Below are 22,337 nucleotides of genomic sequence, written 5' to 3'. Positions count from 1 at the left end.
CACCACAATATCCAATATAGTTACAGTGCCTACACAGTAGCCAATATAGTTACAGTGCCCCAAAAGTAGCCAATAGAGTAACAGTGGCCCCACAGTAGCCAACAGAGTAACGTCAGCCCCATAAATAACCAATGAAGTAATGGTGGCCCCACAGTAGCCAATATAGTACCAGTGGCCAACATAATAACAGTGACCCCACAGAAGCCAATATACTAATGGTACCCCTAGAGTAACCAATATAGTAATGGTGCCCCTACAGTAGCCAATACAATAATGGTGCCCCCACAGTAGCCAATAGTAACAGTGTAGCCATTAGTTACAAGGCCCCCACTGTAGGCAGTAGTCACAGGACCCCACACAACATGGCTCCCACTGCATCTGGTAGTTACAAGGACCACACGATGGCTAATAATCACAGGGCGCCTAGGTAGCCATTAGTCAGAAGAACCTATAATAATAATAATAATTCACATCCACTCTCCCCATCACCTCCTGCCCCAGTGCAGTATAATGTAGAGCCCAAAAAATTAACTTGCCTTTCCAGCCTCCCGCATCCTATTCTCTCTTCTTACAGCAGCTGGACGTCGGGACAGAGGTGTGTTAATAGTCTTTAAGAGACGTATATGCTATTAATTGTTTCACCTTCAGGAATAGTAATTGACATAATGAATAGACCCTTGACATAATGCCAATTGTTGTGGGCCCCAGCACTTACCCAAGTACCATATATGGTGCCGACTGTCCTTTGCGGCTGTCACTGATCAATATAACAACCTCTGTCTGTGCGTTGTGCTGTCTTCCTGGATCGGTTCAGCATACAGGCAGATGTTGTTATATTAAACATGGGCCCTGTCCTTGCGGGCCCGGTCACGGTCAACAAACCGCCCCAACCATTGCGTGACCGCAATTGTTATGCCCCTGTTTAGACTGTGCTATGCTAAATAATTTGGTCCACAATTTGGGCACAATGTTATTTTCTTTGTACTTACTACATGATCACAGAATATGCATGCTCTGTGCAAATCTAAGACTCGGGGTATCCATGCTAACAATAATGACCTTAAAAACAAAACTTAGATAATATGATTTAAAGACAGTAAAGCCCAAATAGAAACGTGCCTCAACCGGGAAGATGTTACAGGAAAAATATCTCAGGGGCTATTGTATTTATCAAGTGTGCAGATAGGACGCTGCAAGCAAGAGCCACATAATTAGCACGCAAATTGTTTCTGCTAATGGAGTGCAGAATCTCCTTCTCACTTCCCAAACCCAATTCCATTTAATGTGAGGCAGAAAATGGTTTTCATCTATAAAAATGAATGAAAGCTTGGAAGGATTGGAAAGTTTGAGGTCTCCTTTTCATGCAATTATCATAATGAAGTCTTATCAAATGAAGAGGAGGCTTCTTAGAGGATGAGTGTACATGTTGCTTGTTTGTTTTTGCACTTTCCACAACTATTTAAGCTATCATTACTCAATGTGCAGAGATTCAGAAGATAAAAAAAAAATTGAGACAACCCCCCTTAGAATTTCCAGCATAGAAAAAAACTGCATAAGGCTAAGTTCACACCACTGTTCAAACCTCCGCTTCTTACTTCCGTTAAAAAAAAAGTAAAGGATGGATGTTTAATGTTTCAATAAAAAATTCCATTGAAATTAATATTCAGTTTGGCAAGTAGCTATTATCCATGTGGCTTTTTTACAAAGAGAAAAAGTACTGCAGCCACCCTAGTTATTTTTGTCCAAAAAACGCGTGGATGACGGATCCCTGCCTAAACTGACCATAACAGATTACATAAAATTTACATTGATGTCAATGGGATTTTTAATTGATGCGTTAAACCTCTGTTTTTCACTTTTTTTTTTTTAACAGAGGTAACAGAATTGTGAAATTAGCCTTAGGCTACATGTACACGACTGTTAGGGGATGTATATACAGCCGCAAACTTACTGGTCCATACCAGGGGAATAGATAGGACATGTCCTAACTTTCCCCGTATTACAGCGCCGTGTGCTATGTATCTCTATGGAGAAGGGTGGGGACGAACAGCGCTCACCCACTCCTCCTCTCCTGTGCGCCGACGTGTGAATGTTGCTTAATAGTGATTTTTCTGAAAATTTAATCTCCAAATATTGGAATTCAGCAAGGCCTATAAGTTCCCTGCATTATTGTTGTAGATATAATTATGTTTTCCTCCTCTTTGTTAATGGTTCTGAAGATGATAGCTGAGATCAACCTTTATCAGGTTATAAACTGTATAATCTATACTTGGGGTTTGGTGTATTATAGATTATAAGCACTTTTGTGTCACCCTTTCCGCCACATAGATTGCAAGCTCCTGCAAGCAGGGACCTCATTCCTACTGTTACATATGACTATTACATGCGGTCCCCTACTTAAGGACACCCGACTTACAGACAACCCATAGTTACAGACAGACCCCTCTGACATCTGATGAAGCTCTCTGAATGCTTTACTATAGTCCCAGATTGCAATGATCAGCTGTAAGGTGTCTGTAATAAAGCTTTATTGATAATCCTTGGTCCCATTACAGCAAAAAATGTTTAAACTCCAATTGTCACTGGGGCCAAATTTTTTTTGTCTGGATCTACAATTATAAAATATACAGTTTCGACTTACATACAAATTCAACTTAAGAACAAACCTCCGGACCCTATCTTGTACGTAACCCGGGGACTGTCTGCACTATGTTATTACTTTGTGTTGTCTTATTTTGTCTGTATATACAGTGGGTACGGAAAGTATTCAGAGCCACTTTAAATTTTTCACCCTTTGTTTCATTACAGCCAATTGGTAAGATCAAAAAAGTAATATTTTTGCTCTTTAATGTACACTCTGCTGCCCATCTTGACAGAAAAAAATGAAATGTAGATACTTTTGCTAATTTATTAAACAATAAATAATGAAATATTACATGGTTATAAGTAATCAGACCCTTTTCTGTGACACTCATATTTAACTCACATGCTGTCCATTTCCTACTGATCCTCCTTGAGATGGTTCTACTCCTTCATTGGCGTTTAGTTGTATTTAATTAAACCTATGGGACTTGATTAAGAAAGGAACATACCTGTGTATGTATAATTATATCTAGTGGAGCATCATCACAGGATTATGGGTATTAACTAAATGTGCAATATTGCTATTCTGAGTTTAGAGGATACTATATAATTATAATAGAAAACAGAAAAAAAAGTGTAAAGTGCACGATCTGTAAACAACCACAATAAAACTGTTCCCTCAAGTTATGTAAGTATTTGCTGTTGTTTAATAATAAAAATGAATCAATCTATCGCAATGTATCACAATAGTATCAATGTATCACAATGTTTACTGGTCGTGTGCTGCCTCTGCTACTCTTCGTCTGAGTCAGGCTATATTCACACTGCCGTTGCCCGCCCGTACCGTACCGTAGCGGGCAACTGCAGTGTACGGGGAGAGGAGGAGGAGGTGAGCGCAGCTCACCCCCGCCCCTCTCCATAGCAACCTATGGCGCACGGCGCCGTATTACGGGAAAAGATAGGACAGGTCCTATCTTTTTCCCGGGTACGGAACGGTACGGTGCCGCACGTGTGCGCCCATAGGAGTGTATGGGGGACGTATATCGGCCGTATATACGTCGGCCGTATATACGTCCCCCATACGTTCGTGTGAATATAGCCTCAGGCTGTTTTTCCAGTACTCAGACGACGACTGTTTTGGGCAACACAGGTCCATATTTTCACATCTTTCATATTTTCGTGTTTTATATCTGTATGTAGTGTTATTAATATATTATTGTATTATTGATTGAATTGATTTTTTAATTTCATGGACTTAAATATATACCGTATCCTAATTTTATTATTTTAAATGTATATTATATCTTTGTAAGGCCCCTTTCACACTTGCGCTTTTCACACGTGTTTTCTGCGCGTGCTTTTGACGCGCAGAACTTGCATTGCACTCTGACCCATTGTAACCAATGGGTCTTTTCAGACTTGCATTTTTTTTCACGCACACACGCTCGTTTTTTTTTTACCCCGTTTAAATCTCCACATGCTCTACTTTTGCAAGTCACGCGCGTGAAAAACGCACCATACAAGTCTATGGAGATGCATCAAAAACGCATTGCACTCTGAGACACTTGCAAGTGCAATGCAAGTCCAATGCGTTTTTCACACATCAATTGCCATAGAAAAGATAGAGCTCAGTCCTGAGTCCATTTCACGCGCGTTTTCTGCGCGTGAAAAACGCATTGAAATTGCATTGAAATTGCATCAAAAACGCGCGTGAAAAACTGAGACACTGAACAAACTCTGACTGAAAACTGACTGCACTCTGATGCAAAATGTGCGTTTTTCACTGACCAAAAACTGATCGCACCCTGATCAAACTCAAATAGCTTCCACCAATGTTCACCATCCAACCTGAGGGACCTGGAGAGGACTAGCAAGGAAGAGGCAGAGGATCCCCAAATCCAGGTGTGAGAAACTTGTTGCATCTCCTGGCTGTACCAGCACAAAAGGTCCTTCTAATCAATACTGAGCGAAGGGGCTGAATACTTATTACCATGTGATATTTCAGTTTGTTTTTTTGCTTAATAAATTTGTAAAAATATCTACATTTCTGATGCTTGCTATCATGACAGGGACCAGACAGTACATTAATAAGCAAAAAAATAACTTATCAATTGGCTAAATATACATTTTGTTTTTTAGTGTATGTTGTAGAGACTTTTTTTTATGTAAAGGGTTGTGAGTTATTCTGCTGGATTAGAAAAGTACATCGGAGGTTTTTGGAAAAATGCTAATCATCTGGCAGATTTTTGAGTTTAAGCCAGGAGGTTTGTCAAAGTGTTTGGGAAATATAAAGGAAGGACTTGCACTTCTCCTTCCTGACATATCTACGGTAAGACTCTTCTGCCATTAGTCTCTCATAGAATTGCTTGGAAGACCATGTAAAACTAAGGCTAATGGTGGATTTAATAAGTAGAAGTTTATTCTGCAACAATGTATTCCTTCAGTGCTCATACGAATTCTGCAGCCTCTTTCACCAACTGATCTGTGTAGGTGCCAGATGTCAGACCCTCACGGATTCCATATTTACACCTTTAACTTATGGATGTCATAGTTCTGGAAACCTTCTTTACTTCTTGCTATAACCCACAATGCCTACAAATCAGACAAACACTGCTGTCCGTATTTAATTTTACCAAATTTTGATGCACAATAATTTAATATCCAAAAAAGTTATGGTTTTTTAAAGTTATGATGTAAATGAAAACCTGGGCTATGATTTTATCAGTCACCATTATTGTTTGTGCTATTCTATTGGTCTGGCCTCCAGCAAGTGCACCTGACCTGATGCTGGATATTGAGCCTATGCTGCCACCTAGTGGTAAACTGGAATTTTGTGTTTTTTCTTTGCAGGAAAATATTGTAAGAAACTATACATCTGACAGTTACCAATCATATTCTGTATGCAAAAAAAGTTGGACCAACAACAAGATTTTCCTAATAGTAATTACAAATTTCAACTTGTTAATTATTCAAAGTCCAATAAGACTCTGATTTTCCCCTAGGTTCATGGATTATGTGTTAACTTTTTATTTCAATCATTTAAAACTTTTAAAAGTGTGAAAGAAATTCTGCATTTTATTATCCTTTATATGTCAATACACATATCACACATGATTTATAAATGTTGTAATTATATTGAAATTGATATTCATATCTTCAATACTCAGGTGTTGTCTCTAAAATATGATCATTTACATTCTTCTTGGTCCATTCCTGAGCAGCGCCACAAAATGTTAAAATCACGGGACTTTTTTGTTTACAGATTCTGCAATGGATTTTGTGTTGGCATAAACCAGTGGCCATGAACGGGGCTGTATATAGTGATGATGCTATCCGAGGCACTCTCAGTGCTTACGCCCCCTACTGGAGCCATCAAGCTCAAGCCTCTGCCCATGGCTGTGTTCACAGGATACGTTTGCATTGTGTTTTGGAATGCATTGGGCATAGTGCCTCATCACATTTTCTTAGTAGCAGCTTGTGTGCAACATTGTTAGTCATCATTATTAAAGGGGTTGTACCATTTAGCTAGTACAGCTATTTCTGTCAGCTCCATAGAAATGAATGGGGCCGTCTGCACATGCAAGATCGGCTGCTACGGTGAACTAGGGGAGTGAGGGGGGTACATCGCACCCCACATTACATCCATGTCACACTGCACCCTACATTCCTCCCTCCTACTCCCTACATTTTCCCCCCTGCATCCCCACATTCTACCTTTCCCCCCTTGATTAGGCTGCTTTCACATCACTTCCCATACCTTGTCCCAGCAGCATATGCATCCGACTGTACCTAGGGTCTTCCTGTGCTGCTCCGCTCAACCAAAAGTCACATGGCCGTGATCTCATCGAAGGTCCTTTAGATCATATCTACTGCAGGTAATGAAGTGCAACACCCCTGCCAACATATAGACTGGGTGGTAGTTGCAAATAGTGCCCTCTCCATGTCAGGATCTATCTGGTGAGCCTTCGCAACTTACCCAGAATATAATGCTAGGAGAGTATAGTTTCATTGCTGCTGTAGATTCTGCCTGGAAAGGCAACAGTTAAACTGGTGTAAGTAGTTCTGGCTGTTGCCTGCTGTTATTCAATATAGAACTGTAAGTTGATTTGCACAACGTTGCCTTCGTCTGATCCCTGGATACGGCTGCTTTCCACCACGGGCTTTCCTATCCATCACCAAGGGACTTATCATACACACACCTCAGGGGTTGCTCCAGGGAGAAACCATTACATCAGCCTCTCCCTCCTTATTTCTTGCACACACCACCTGCTGGAGATCTGCCAGGCTGTAGGTCAGCCCTCCGGTCCCCATACCAAGCAACAGCGCCACCGCCAGCCACTCCGGTATACTGGGCCCCAGCTGCCTCCAGGCCCGAAGAAAAGGCTAGGCCCCGGTGGGGGATGTTTAATGCTGCTCCACCAGAACCCACCTCCCCTCCCCCCCCAGCCCATTGCCGCAAGGAACTTAGTAAATGTGCCCCAATATCTCCAAATAACCACCTCTTTTAGCTTATTGATAATTGCATTCTAGTCCAACAACAAGGCATTTACTAAGCTCTTCCATTGAACTCTGCCCCCAGGATATCCAATATTTTGTATTACTTCTTGTTGTGAGAGGCATTGGTGCTGATTTTGGGTGACATGTAAACTTGTACTATATGAAGAGGACCTGTCATCGCCCCTGACACCTCTAAGTTCTAACAATATTTACATTCCAGAGAAGTAACAATTCGGGAGTAGTGTTCCTGCTATTATTTGTGCTGGATATTTCCTAATATATTTACCACTGGATGTCACCATTCCTCTTGTAGTTGTCAATTTATTTTACATTTTCAATGTAAAAAAGGAACAGCACAATGGAGAAATGCAAAAGAATTCTAAAAACTTTGTGTGATAAGAATGATGTAGAGAGTCGGCCCAGGCGAACATACATTGTGTGAATGTACGCTTAGGCATCTTTCTCACTTGCGCTGCAGATTGTGTCAGAGAGCAATGCTTAAAGAATTGATATTTTTGGGCAGTTTTTTGCTGGGAGTCATTAGCGTTTTTGCATTTTTCACACACATTACTTTTGTGTTTTCAATGTGTTTTTCATGCGCAAACAACACATGTGAAAAACACTTACTATGGTCTATCTTTTCTATGGCAATTGATCAGTGAAAAACACATTGCACTTGCATGTGTCTCAGATTGCACTGTGTTTTTGATGTGTCTCCATTGACTTGTTTTTCACATGCGTGACTTGCAAAAGTAGCGCATGCTGTGGTTTTCACAAGTGTTAAAAAGATGTATGTGCGCGCATGAAAAAAATTGCAAGTCTGACAAAACCCATTGAATACAATGGGGGTCATTTACTAAGGGCCCTGATTCGCGTTTTCCCGACGTGTTACCCGAATATTTCCGATTTGCGCCGATTTCCCCTGAATTGCCCCGGGATTTTGGCGCACGCAATCGGATTGTGGCGCATCGGCGCTGGCATGCACACAACGGAAATCGGGGGCGTGGCTGAACAAAAACCCGACGGATTCGGAAAAACTGCCGCATTTAAAAAAAAAGTGTCGCGGAGCTTGCACTTACCTTCACTAGGAATAGGCTGGTGAACTTGAGTGCGTTCCGATGTTCTTCAGCGCAGCAGTGCCACCTGGTGGACGTCGGAGGAACTGCCTTAATGAATCCCAGCCGGACCCGAATCCACCGCAGAGAACGTGCCGCTGGATCGCGAATGGACCGGGTAAGTAAATCTGCCCCAATGGGTCAGAGTGCAGTGCAAGTTCTGCACATAAAAACACGCACAGTCCGTGCATGGAAAAAACGCGAGTGTGAAAGGGCCTTACGCCGCCAATGTCGATTATTAATGACATGCCATACATTGTACTAGGTTACAGTCCTGGGTTACTGTACTTATGCAACATGCTCCTTAGATTGTCTATTGAACCCTTCAGCACTGCAAGCTAGGATGTATATATAACTGCAGCATGTGAGGAAGCATAAATGAAATCCACCATCAAGCAAGAGTAACATTGTTACAGTGTAACAGTGTGTGAAGCTACAGCACAGAGGGGCTCTGGGAATGCCCTCCTGGCTTATTAGCATAATTTTAAAAGTTTATTTTAGAAGGAAGGAGGCCATGGATAACAAATATTACACAGTGGCTGTATACATGAGTAAGTGCCCCTGGTTTATCATGCTGGATTTTGATGGTAGATTTCCTTTAAAATATCATGAATATCTTTTTGAAATTTGTTGAGGTTAGAAAACCCATTTAACTTTAAAATTTCCTGCCATTGTAAAACTACAAATCCCAACTTCCATATTTCCCACCACATTCCGTATAAACCATATTTTAATATAGTTTTCTTTACAAGAAGATATTTTATGTGTTGTGATCTTTGACAGCCCCATTCAAAGACTGATATTCTCATCTATAACATTACATGGACAATAATCAGACAGGGAGGAAATAATTCATATATTAATAAAACATTGTGTCTAGGTGAAAAATTCCATTAAATTATAATTTATTTAAGTTTAACCTATAGCACATGTCTTACACCTTGCCTACATGTACATGAAGCTGTAGATGGCTTCAGGGATATTTCATATCCACCTAAAAATTTTATGTAACTCCCAGAGTATTAAACTGTACAATGTATGTAAATTATCATATGGAATAAATACCTCTAACTGTAGAAACCTCTGGTAAACCAACATTTACATACAATGATTAATTAATATAAATAGAATTAGAATAAATAGAATTAAAATAGAATTTGTCCCTACCCCTATAAAAGGGAGTCTACCACTTCTGTCAAATTGTGTAATAGATGCCCTTACGCATCTGCCACAAAGACTTGAAAATCTATTACTTGACAAAAGACACATATAACTTTGAAATATTACTACATACATATAAAAACCAAAGCAATGCAACACCAATAAAACTTGAGTTTAAAAGCAACTGGTGCCAATAAAAGGGGATTTCCAGGATTCAGATGATGAGGATCTCTCCAGAACTCCACTAGTCAATATTAAAATGCTGTGCACAATGTTTATCAAGGCAGGGGTGTAACTAGGAGAGGCAGGGCCACATAGCAGACTTATGAATGGGGCTCCCTTCCCGCTTAAAAAAAATATACATATTTGTATACTCACAAGTATACACTCATATACATGGATTTATGCACTTACTACACACACACTTCATACAGAATATACTTTTTATACACACACACACAATAGACATCATATATACAGGTACAGCATAAACATACAAACATACAGTATATACACCATATATACACACCAACATGCAGAACCATATACATACAGCATATACACACATAAAGTATATACATACCATATAACATATACACATACATCAAATACATATATAGCAAATACACACATACTTACAATACCATATACTGACATACAGCATATACACACACATAAAGAACATAAGTAAGTCACATATACCCAGATAGAGTACCATATATAGAAATACAGCATATATACACACACATACTGTATACATATACACAACATAAACGATATAGACATAGAGCAAACATTTATAAAATGGTACACATCCTCCATTCTTTATTGTGGCAAGATGCTAGGGCCCCCTGACACTTTTGGGCCCCATAGTAGCTGCTATGGCTGCTACTGCTGTAGTAACGCCCCTGTATCAAGGGTTTTAGGCAAGCTATATGCAGCGCTGTGTAATCTATGAGTGCTATTTAAATAAAGGAATCATTATTATTTACAACTAGTATGGCAAAGGGGAAGTGACATTGCCAAATGGTGTGGCCTCCTCTAAAAAGGAGCATGTGCGAAAAATTCTGCATATGTGCCAGACTTTTGGTACGGTATCTGTTGTAAACTAAGCCAACTCACAGGAGGTGCAAAGCTAGATTAGACATTTCATATTGAGATAGAAACTAAAAGACATTTCTGATAAATCTACCCAGTGTCCAGTGGTTCTGCTGGATTTCTGCAGCTCAATTCCCACTTTACTTAAAGGGGTTTTGTATAGAATTGTTTTTATTTCCATTCACTATGCAGTAACTGTAAATCACTGCAGATATTCTATTAAAGGAACACTCCAGACAATAATTCATTGAATAACCAATGGTGCAGGGCCTGAAGGGAGGAGCATTGTATTCCTAGAGCCTTGCTAGAACTTCAGGCTCTGCACAAGGTATAATTCAATGAATCAGCTGTGACTGGAGGGTTCCTTTAATATTTATTGTCAATGGCCAGATCTGCAAGGTTAGCTGTTTGATAGGGAGTACATAAAAAAAAAGATCAATATGTACCATCATGCTTTTATACCACTTGGGTAAAATACTGTATGAGTACACAGGGCACAGTCTGAGAAACATAAGAATTCTTTGCCCTTGCTCCCATTGTTCCATATGACTGTAATGTAATATTATATTTGTATATGTCCCCTATGATTTGTAAAGCGCTGCAGAATATGATGGCGCTATATATATATATATATATATATATATATATATATATATATATAAAGATTATTACTATTATTTGTGTTTTTACTTGGCTAGTAAATAATCTCAGTAACTAATCTGCTAAAAAAGACTAACAGCTTGCCCTTCCCTTCTTCCTCCTCTGTGTACTCCAGTGACCTAGCAACTATAGCCTCTCCCATTACTACATACACAATCATCCAGACAGGACCTGCCCGAGTCCTACATCCACACTGTGAGTAGAACAAGAAGATATACTTTATAATTTATTGTTTCTATTTTCCATACAAACCTATTCAATACATTATTACCAACACACTGTATACTAATACTGTAGCTATTGCTTTCCTACAGTCTCATAAAAAGTAGGGACAACTCATGTTAAGTGATTAATGTTGTGACATATGTTGGACGTATCCATATTTAAGAAGGATTTAAACATAAAATTTTAAAAGTCAAGGATAAAGGTGTTGAATCTTTGGGCCCTTTGGAAATAAGTTTTGGTAGGAAGATCTTGAGGGGGTTTTCCCATTTATTTATTTTTTTGCAGAATCTCCAAGAGGTTGGGAGATGGAGGGGAAAGGGGAAAAAAGGGAACAAAATGTATATTATATTTATCATAAATTAAGAATGTAAAATTTAGCTACATATGTTTTTGAATTAATTGTAATGATGTATGTTCTGAAATAAAGATTAATATTATAAAAAAAAATCAATAAAACAATATCTAATACACAATATTCACTTTATGTTAAATTACCGTATTTTCCGGACTATAAGGCGCACATAAAAGCCTAGGATTTCCTTAGAAATCCAAAGTGCGCCTTATAGTCCGGTGCGCCCTATGTGTGGAGGAGGGCAGCGGACCATACTTACATAGGTCCCCGCTACCGGAGACAGCAGATCTCCAGCGGGAACTGCAGACCACGCGGCACGAACAACTTCTGCCACGTCGGTCTGCAGTTCCCGCTGGAGATCTGCTGTCTCCGGTAGTGGGGACCTATGTAAGTATGGTCCGCTGCCCTCCTCCACCTGAAGGGACCCCCTTCCCCGCTCACCTCTCTGGTCGGTCTCCACTCTGGTCTGTTTCCGCTCTGCCACGCCCCCGACCTCCGCCACGCCCCCGGCCACCCTGCGCCTTATAGTCCGATGCGCCTTATATATGGAATTATTCCATATATAAGGCGTCTAGGAATGATGCGCCTTATAGTCCGGTGCACCTAATGGCACGGAAAATACGGTAGGTCTTGAATTGTTTACTAAATCTCATACATTTTCTGTTCTAGAAATAATGAAATCTCACTTTAGAAGGAAACCGACTGACTACAGTCATCTCAGTGCAGGTAAGTGTTACAGGTTACAAGCAGCATTACTCTTTGCTCTTGGTGCAGCAGGCAGAGAGCTCTTATACCCATTAGAGCAGTGATGGCGAACCTTTAAGAGACCGAGTGCCCAAACTATAACCAAAATCCACTTATTTACCGCAAAGTGCCAACATTGCATTTTAAGAAGTAAATTATTGCTACCTACTCTTCAACATCTATCAATCGTATCGGCCCCTTAAGGCCACCAATACAGTTAAAAGAAGGAGGGCACATTCAGCCTATCAGTGTAGCTTCCTCCCAGGGTCTCTCTTTACAGTAAGAATGTAGGGTCCAGTGGGATGACCTACAAAGATACTGCAGTTCTATCAACACTTTCTCACTTTTACTGCAGTTCCAAACAGCCAATGAAGTGTCGTTTTAATAGCGCTGATTGCAACATCTCTTAAATTGAATGGGTCTGCAGGAAGATTTGGTGAATTTGGTCCTGTTTAGTGAGCTCTGTCTTGGGTTTAATGGCCTGAGTGCCCACAGAAAGGGCTCTGAGTGCCACCTCTGGCACTCGTGCCATAGGTTCGCCACCACTGCATTAGAGAATAGAGGGGACTATCTGATCTCTGAGGTTACAGTCTCAAGGTCATTCACAAAAACAGTTGTCTATGGGACCCTAAAAGCGAAGGTCCACTGAAAGTGAGTGTAGATCTATTCACATGACACACCCCCATGATTGCTAGGGTTCTCTGGGGGTAGATGCCAATGGTTAGAATGTTTTACCCTATCATAAGGGTCAATAGTTGTAAAAACCTTTTTAAAACAGTTAATTCAGCTTTAAATTTTGGTTACCATGTCAATAAATACATTTGCTGAATATTTGTTGTAGAATGTTAGAAAAGTGCCATCTGTGGGTTGTATTGTGGAGTCTGTACTAAATCTGTTTTAAAGAGAACCTTCCCTGCAAATTAACCCACCCAAAATAAATAGTTAATTAAAAACTGTGATTAAAAAGCATTAGTCTGGTGACTCTAATGATAGTAATGGTATATGCAGTGTTCACTGCACTGCTCTGCTACCCTAGTCTTGATTGACTGGCCTCACTGCTAGGACATGCTGCTGTGGACCATTGAGAGAGAGCTCTTTCGCATCATTGGCCACTTCATGTCATGTGACTAGGGTAATGTCATCTAAGGTCCTGTTGCAACATCTATTCCATGTATGTATCTGTTCACTTTGAAATCACAGCATGCATACATGGAGGATGGGGAGTAGTAAAAGTCCTTGGAGGCAAGTTGCCATGATACTGTCATGTGATCAGATGCAGAAAAGGGGTAGACATTGCAAACATAACTGGGTAAAGGACCTTAGATGATATCACCCTGGTCACATGACATGCTGAGAAGAGGGACGGGGAGGAGTAGATGGGAGGGGCCAGCAAATCCAGATACATCCTCGGCTGATGTCAGGTAAAATAAGATAAAGTTGATTCATGGGGATGTGAGAGAAACTATGTTTTGGATAAAAAGGGTGATAGTTACTTAATAGGGCCCTATGGGAACCTGTCACTAGCTGTATTTGTGGAAATGTGGTGACAGGTTCCCTTTAAGTGAGAAGGTGGTTACACATTTCAATCTCACTTCTTTCTCTGATATACCACATAAGCAGAGCAAATGCTGGTGTTCCCCTTCATTCACCAGGATCCAGAGACTGGAAAGGGATTTACACAGATATTATACAACCCCATAGAAAACTACTAGCAACCCCATTCCTCTCTCTTCTTCCTAAAAGTGTTTTTTTTTTTTTGAAGGACATCTACCACCAGGATGAAAGACTGTAAAGCAAATAAGCCTGAGGGGCTCTAGGCTTCATTAACACTTATGGAGCCTGGAGCCCCTCAGGCTTATTTGCTTACAGTCCTTCATTCTGGTGGTAGATGCCCTTTAAAATAGGTTTAATAAAAAAAAAACTTGTAGATAGATTCCCTTTAATTAATGTATAATATATTTATATTTTTTGTAATTTCTTACATAGACGTTTTGGATTACAAAGAGAAAATAAGGAAGTCTGGGGTCGATAAAAGCAAGGTGGATGTTCTTGAAGAGGAATTAAGAAAAGGTTATCGCCAGGAAGCTCTAACCCTTAATGCAGTGATGGAAAATATGACGCGGCTTTATCTGGCAAGGTGATGATTAAAATATGACTCAGATCCAGCATTATTACTGTAGTCACTTTTTTGGGTAGCTGCTGCAGAGGAAAAGTAGTCTAATCTACTAAAAATGATAGAAATCATGTAACAAGAGGGTATGGCTAGTAGGATTGGTCCCACTAGTGAATATGATACCCTAAAATCATTGATATTTTATTCCAATACCCAATACTATCACTAAGGGAGACATTTGGCCCCTGTCTATTAAATAAGCAACATAAAATTTGTTTTAGAAAAGAGTCTTAGAATGTCCTCAAAAGGAACCTGTCACCAGGGACCTCATTTTCACGAAAGACAGGTTACAGAAGTCCATTAAACCTGCAGTGCAAATATGTCTTTCTGCTTTCTCTAAGTATTTGCATTACAATATAATTGAGTGTTATAACTTACCCTGCACCCTGACAGAATCCTCTGTGTAGTCCCAGGGGTTGGGCTTTGGTTTGGATGCATTTCAAAAAACAACATTTGACTTATCTGTGCTGCAGACTCCTAAGCTCTTGGTCCCCACCTTTGTGCTTCTGTACAGCTCCTCCCTCCTGCTCCTTCACAGAGGTCACAGCTTGGTGAGCTGACATCAGTGGGGAAGGGAGAAGCTGTACAAGAGAACAAAGGTGGGGGCCAAGAGCTGAACAGTCTGCATGTAACAATGGGCTTCTGAAACCTGTCTTTAGTGAAAATGAGGTCCCTGGTGACAGGTTTTCTTTAAAGTCACCACCTCTTAAAGGGGTTTTCCAGGAATTTCCATTAATTAAATAGATTGTCCCATGTATTAATGTTATCACCTATGATGAATGCAATGGGATGTCACTCCCCACATCAACCCAATGACTTCTAGTAAAACCTTCTCTTAAATTACTGCTTTTAAATTAAAGGTTCCAGGAATTGGAAAAAGAGTTAAAAAGCACAAAAATAGAGCTGGAAATAGCAGAGAAACAGCAAATGGAAGCACAGAGGGTACAGTCAGAGCTGCTGCAACACAACTGGGAGCTTCTAAGAAAGCTTCAGAGACTACGTCAGAATTTGGAGAGACAACAAGAAAGAAAAATCCCAAGACACCAACCTCAGGCTGAGATCACACACTGGAAACTAGTGGACCTTAAACATAGACGACACCTTCATTAATCACCACCATGTCATACAATAGCAATGCAAAATGAATTGGGGAGGAGTTATACATTGATGGAAGCTGTTTTTTTCTAAAAAGCAATTTTTTATTCAGAAAAAAACATTTTTGTAAAATAAATGACAAAAAAATGAATGTGCACTGTCCAAAATTGCCCTTCTACTGTCTCCCATACACTTCCTATACAGCACAGTCTGTTTAAAGAACCTATCACCAGTATGTGCCACATAGAGATGATGAATTGGAGAGTGATAAAACCTCCTATGATCACTACAGTCTGTTTCTTATAGAAACCAATCAAAGCTTTTGTTATCTATGGCCTCCTTTTTTTAAATCAACTTTTAAAGTTATAATAAAGAGCCTGAAGGACACTTGGGGTGTTACCAGAGCCCCTCTGTGCTGTAATTTCACTGGCTATTACATTGTCTCCCCCTCACTCTTTTCTCACTCCGCACTTTCCCCTTTCCTCTGGCTGATGTAATCTCACAGCAACAGAGGAAGTTTTATCACACAGTGGGATGGCGAAGTGCTCTTGCACAGTGTAACAGCCTTTGAAGCCACCGCACAGAGGGGCTCTGGTAAGGGCTCTGTCAGTTCCCTGCTGAAAGGCTCCTGCAGCAAACGTTGGCCCTCCTAGTTGGTAGAGCACTGGCTTACTTATGACAGAGTGAAGAGAGACAGTGTTCAGTACAACTTCAATACTGACACAGAAACAAATCCCTGGACTGAGTCTAAAGACTCCAATTCAGAGCTTCAACTTCCACAGTTTGGACACAGCTCCATCCAAATTCTCCCAGCCTGCATCTACTACCAGGCTGGTTCACTATTCCTGAGGACCACACTCCACGAGCACTCCAGTACCAGAATCTGCTGTTAACCGTTTAGGCCCGTTGCCTGCTGCCTGTTCAATAAAGAACCGTGAGTTAATTTGTACGACGTTGCCTCTGTCTGACCCCTGGATACTGCTGTCTACCACCACGGCTTCCCCATCCATTACCCAGGGACCTATCTTACAGACACTAAGGGGTTGCCCCAGGGAGAGTCAATACATCAGCCTCTCCCTCCATATTTCTTGCACACACCACCAGCTGGAGACCTGCCAGGCTGTAGGTCAGCCCTCCGGTCCCCATACCAAGCACCATGACATCAGCATGCCTAGGCCGCAAGAAAAGGCTAGGCTCGGGTGGGGGATGTTTCACATATTTTATATTATTGGTTACATATGAATTAAAACATTTTATTTGTTGCATTATGTGGATCAAATTTGATTACGCTGCAGGTTTTGCAGCCATCCTGCTGCCATGATTCTTTGGGTAAGAGATATAGGGGGACATTTATCTTAAGTCTAGTTTTGGGGATTTTTTGTTAGGTTTTGGGCTTGCCTGATTTATCATAGTGGTTGTTAGATGAGACATGTGAGCCTGGTGTTTTTTTGAGACTTTTCTCTGAAAAGTCACACAAAAGTCTCAAATGTTTAAGCAACCGTTTGCCCACACCTGCTCTGGACTGGCTGTTATTTGTGGGGCAAAGAAATGCTGCTTTTCACCACAATCGCGCCAAAATTTGCAACTCTTCAGACGTCCACATCCGGAAATGTATGACAAATCAGGCACTCCACTGTAAAAAAAAAAAACCAACACGACGACCTTTGTGAAACAGCAACAAAAGGTGCAGAAAAGGCACAAAATCGCCAAAAAGTCGCAAAAGAGGAAAGAAAAAAAAAACATTTTAATAAATGCCCCCCATTGTCTTTAACTGTTTACCGTATATACTCAAGTATAAGCGGAGGCACCTAATTTTACCACATAAGACTGGGAAAACATAGTGACTTGAGAATAAGCCTAGGGCGAGGTAATGCAGCTGCTGCTCTGTAATAAAATGTACACTGGAGTCCCCCCCCCCCCAAATAATACAATTTTTAGCAGAGCCCCCTCATTAATACAGTGTCCAGCAGAGCCCCTATTATTAAAATGTCTAGCAGAGTCCCCTCCCCCTAATTAATGAAATGTTCATAGCAGGTGAGCATGAGCTCCCTCCTCCTCCTCCCAGCGCCGCAGCGTGCCCTCCGCGCTACAGTACGGCGGGCACACGTTCATCTGAATGTAGCCTAATAGTGTGTGCGTGGGCAGAGCACATAGACGAAAGTTTGGACAGATATTTATTAGACAGCACCTTTAAAATATCAGCAGGAGACAACATGTTAAAACTTCTGCAAGAGCTGCCCCCTAAACATTACATAACCAATGCATAATATGCAGAACACAATGCCACATATATTAAATAAGACATAAACAGTGGGGGACATTAATCATAGTGGGTCTCAGGTTCGCCTGTTTTTGCGCCTGGTTTGCTCTTCTTTTTGGCTCCTGATCTATGATGGATCTGGTTCTGCCTTAGTAAATGCACTTTGGAATTGTCGCATGTCCGATTCATTTGCGCCTAAATTAGCGCCAAATTTGGCGCAATTGTTAGATCTCATTTGTGAGCAATAATGTGACCGAACGTTCAGAGCTTCATCTCTGCACAAAAAAACTATCATTGTGATGTAACTGCAGGGACTAAAAGTTACAGAGATGTAAAAAAAATAAATAAATAATTGCTGAAATGAGTCTTTGCCTTTTTTATTATAATTTACATGAAATGGAGTCTGATAATATTCTCAGATCTGTACAATAAGACAATAATCACTCACAGAGATGATCCCATAGACAATGATGAAGTCATTACTGGAGAAATTTTACATTTTAAAACTGCTCCGAAGTATTTTCCATGTTGCATAGAGGTTATTCTTCATTTGGGAACCTAAAATGTATGTTTTTAGCAATGGAAAGGAAAGTTTTTTTGAAGTGCACCTGCTCAGAGGAGATGCATTTTCTGTGCCTATTTTGTGCCTTTTTAGGCGCAAAATAGTGATAGATCTTGTGCAAACATCTGTTTAGGACGCACTCACTGGGGCACATTTACTTACCCGGCCCATTCGCGATCCAGCGGCGCGTTCTCTGCACAGGATTCGGGTCCGGCTGGGATTTAAGATGGTAGTTCCTCCGCCGTCCACCAGGTGGCGCTGCAGCGCCGAAAATAATCTTAACGCCCCGGAATGCACCATCCCATAGAAGGTGAAGGTGAGCGCTCCCCAAGCGACACATTTTCGGTTTTTAAATGCGGCGGTTTTTTTGAATACGTCGGGTTTTCGTTCGGCCACGCCCCCCCGATTTCTGTCGCGCGCATGCCGGCCCCGATGCGCCACAATCCGATCGCGTGCGCCAAAAACCGGGGGCAATTCATGTACAAGCGGCGCAAATCGGAAATATTCGGGTAACACGTCGGGAAAACGCGAATCGGGCCCTTAGTAAATGACCCCCACTATGTCAGATAAGGCGCAGGGACTCAAAACCACTAAGTGCCGAACTAAAAGACGCTAAAAGACGCTCAAAACAGTCTAACAGACTATGATTAATGTCCCCCAGTGTTCTACCCAGGATACAATCAAATGCAAATAGACTACAGTCAAATACCTAAAATTATTTATGAATCCTCAATATTTACCATTGGATTTATAGTAGACACTAATACAGAGAAGAAATAGAAACATGACTAAATAAATGCCAAGGACAGAATAAAACCAACCAGTCAATATTATACAGATATTTCAATAACCAAAAATGAGCTAAATTTAATTTCATCACCAGATAACAAAAAGCAACCGCGGCAGGACTCGAACCTGCAATCTTCTGATCCGAAGTCAGACGCCTTATCCATTAGGCCACGCGGCCGTGCGCTACAGTGATTGTCAGGAATCTGCTACCAATAGGCAGTGAGCAGCAGCAGACAGTGCCACAGCTCCTCCCCCTTCCCTGTTCTTTCACGCGCTCTACGTAAGATGTCTGCAGGAGCGCTGCTCTGGGAGAAACGTAGGCGTAAGGCCGGCTGTGGTGTGTTTCCACCTCCGGCACTATGTTAATTTAGCTCCCGGCTTCGTAGGCCTCAGCTGAGACTAAGGTAAATGCACAGTATGTAGATCAGCAGCTCGTGTGCCGGTAGGTACCGGGCGGAGGGTAGAGGCCGTGCCGGGAGCCAGAGGGAACACAGCGACGCCTGGCTGGCACACGAGGACTATACACGTGCGGTACTGCAGTGGAATCGCAGCGTGTAGAGGCGCACTTATTTATGCGTTTCTTGCTGTAGGTGTATCATTGGCCCCCAGTTTACACATTATATCATCTATACATATATGTGACTTAAAGGGGTGTTTTGTGATGTGCAGGCAGAGAGCCCCTACCACCCCTTCACGGCATATACTGTCCATATGGAGGACATGAGTGACAGAAACGTTACTGTGGATGACACAGCATTGCCTCCTACACAAAACAGCGGACCAGAAGATACTACTAGTTACCTCCTGTATCGCTCACCATTGGGACCCTACAACATGTAGTCCCATTACATACAGTACTGCCCCCCTATATTATATGCTGCCACCTCTGCTCTGTCTTTCCTGCGGCTTTGAAGATGATTAAGTATGATGACATCATCACATTGCGCCTACTGTGCCGCACACACACAGCAGCAGTGGTGGTGGAGTGGGAAGCAAATGGCTCCCTGCCTCACCATTGGGTACAACTCTATCTACATCTGTTACAGAGGGCCCCCCCTGTCAAAATCTAAACTAAAAGTCCATTAAATCATTGACACGCGATGATGTGAATCTTCATATAAGGAAAGGGGATACAATTCTGTATCAACTCATCAAATTCTACACCAGTCCGGGCTGATTTTCCATGTGGGATATTTGCAGATTTTTATCTGGAATTTCAAAGTCCGTAATTGTATTCGCTATGGAGGATTGACATAAAAAAATCTTCCTGTGCTCTGAAATAAATCTGCAGCTTTCAGATGAAATTTTCTGTATCATATTGTTTATTATGCGGCAATGTTATACAGTGATGATATTCTGTGCATAATGGGGAACATACACATTTACCTTATAGGGGTTGTTTCAAGTGAGGAAGTTATAGCCAGACCATAGGATAGCGGATAACACGCTGACCGCTGAGGGTCTGGCAGTAGGGATTCCTAGCGACATCAAAACCCAGAGTTGAGAGAACAGCACCCCAAGCACTTGGGCTCCCAGCAGTTGTACCTTCCCTGATCAGCTAGTTATGCCCTATCCTGTGCACGAGATAACTTACTAAATTGGTACAACCCCTTTAAGTTGGTTTGCTGTCTTACATGTAAGCATTGTATTCATAGAACAAGAAGTGCAATCAGAGTTTTAACTAGGATAGGCAGGGCCCCATTGCAGACTTCTGAATGGGGCCCCCCAACCACCTCATAAAATATACATATTTGTAAATTGACACTTTTATCCACTTATCCACACACATTTATGCACTGATATATACATTTATACACTTACATAGATCCATTAGTCCCAGCAGCTGCTGACCACATGAGGGATGTACACAGCAGCAATTAGAGATGAGAGATCCCTAGTCCTGTCTTTCTGCTGTCCCCTCCCTCTCCCCAGACATTTATTATCTGAGCTGCCGATTCTTGCTGTGTACTATGGAAGATGTGCACTGTTATATACATATTATACTGTACAATGTGTAGCATAATATGTATATAATGGTGCACATCCTCCATTCTTCAGTGTGTCAGGTTGAATGCTGGGGCCCCCTGACACTGCGTGCCCCATAACAACTGCTATGGCTGCTACTCCTAAGTGAAATGTATGAAGTCCTTACATAGGATCATGGTATGACATGTCTGCTCTTCACATCCCTTTTCATATCTTTTTGCAGGATTGTATACAAATCGTGTCTATACCCAGAGAAGTGGATAAAATGCGGCAGCTCCTGATGAGGCGGCCATATCTGTCTTGTTCTTGGAGGATCAAATACTTGAGATGTTACAAAAGCACAATGACTTCCAATTTACCGAAAGAAGACCCTCCTGCAGATACTTCACAGAAACGTATGAATCCCCTCAATATCCAGATGCTGTCTAAAGGTCTCCATGAGCAAATATTCAAGGGTGCACAAGCCGAGCACACAGAAGAAGACGTCCAGAAGAGTATACATCATCTGAGGAATCATGACCTATGGGGGCAAGATACCTCTACTCTTCAAGATGTCAATCTAAAGCTTCCTAAGATGTATGGAAGTAACATTGAAGAACATTTCCAAATTTTAGCTCAGAAGCAAAGTCTCCCGTATCTCCAGGCAGCGAATGACCTCCTGCAGTGTACCCTTCCAGATATGCCTCGCGATTGGGCCTGGCACACTGGGTGGACCAAGTACACCAAAGACGGTGGGAAGGAGCATGTTGACTTCCCAGATGAACGAGCTTTAGTGTTTGATGTGGAAGTGTGCATGTCCGAGGGACAGTGCCCAACACTGGCTGTGGCTGTATCCCCCCAACATTGGTAAGAGATTATCAATACATTAGATTTCTTACCAGATTCCTCATCTCCCTTCTCCAACCTCCTAAACTTCAGCAGTTTTGACCATACAAGTGTTGGGTAGTACACCTTGAGATCTGGGTAGCCATACGTTTATGGGTGGTGTTAGTAGCAGCAGGGCTGTGAAACATGAACCTATATTCCAAAACTTAGCT

General features: G+C 41.4%; 1 protein-coding gene and 1 non-coding gene across 2 annotated transcripts in view; one reads left to right on the top strand and one right to left on the bottom strand.

Annotated features, from left to right (window-relative positions):
- Nucleotides 1–19,419: 19,419 nt before the first annotated feature.
- TRNAR-UCG (transfer RNA arginine (anticodon UCG)) lies at nucleotides 19,420–19,492 on the bottom strand. Its single transcript has one exon. It is a non-coding gene; the product is annotated as a tRNA-Arg (tRNA).
- A 73-nt stretch (nucleotides 19,493–19,565) lies between these two features.
- POLG (DNA polymerase gamma, catalytic subunit) overlaps nucleotides 19,566–22,337 on the top strand; it is a 31,150-nt gene continuing 28,378 nt past the window's right edge. Inside the window, exons 1-2 of the mRNA XM_072148493.1 lie at nucleotides 19,566–19,718; nucleotides 21,524–22,146. Coding sequence (XP_072004594.1) covers nucleotides 21,566–22,146 — 581 coding nt within the window. The 5' untranslated portion in view covers nucleotides 19,566–19,718; nucleotides 21,524–21,565. The remainder of the gene's footprint in view (nucleotides 19,719–21,523; nucleotides 22,147–22,337) is intronic.

Source organism: Engystomops pustulosus, chromosome 4, assembly GCF_040894005.1.
Source record: "Engystomops pustulosus chromosome 4, aEngPut4.maternal, whole genome shotgun sequence".
NCBI classification, from domain to species: Eukaryota; Metazoa; Chordata; class Amphibia; order Anura; family Leptodactylidae; genus Engystomops; species Engystomops pustulosus.
This window is presented reverse-complemented; position numbering and strand designations above follow the sequence as displayed.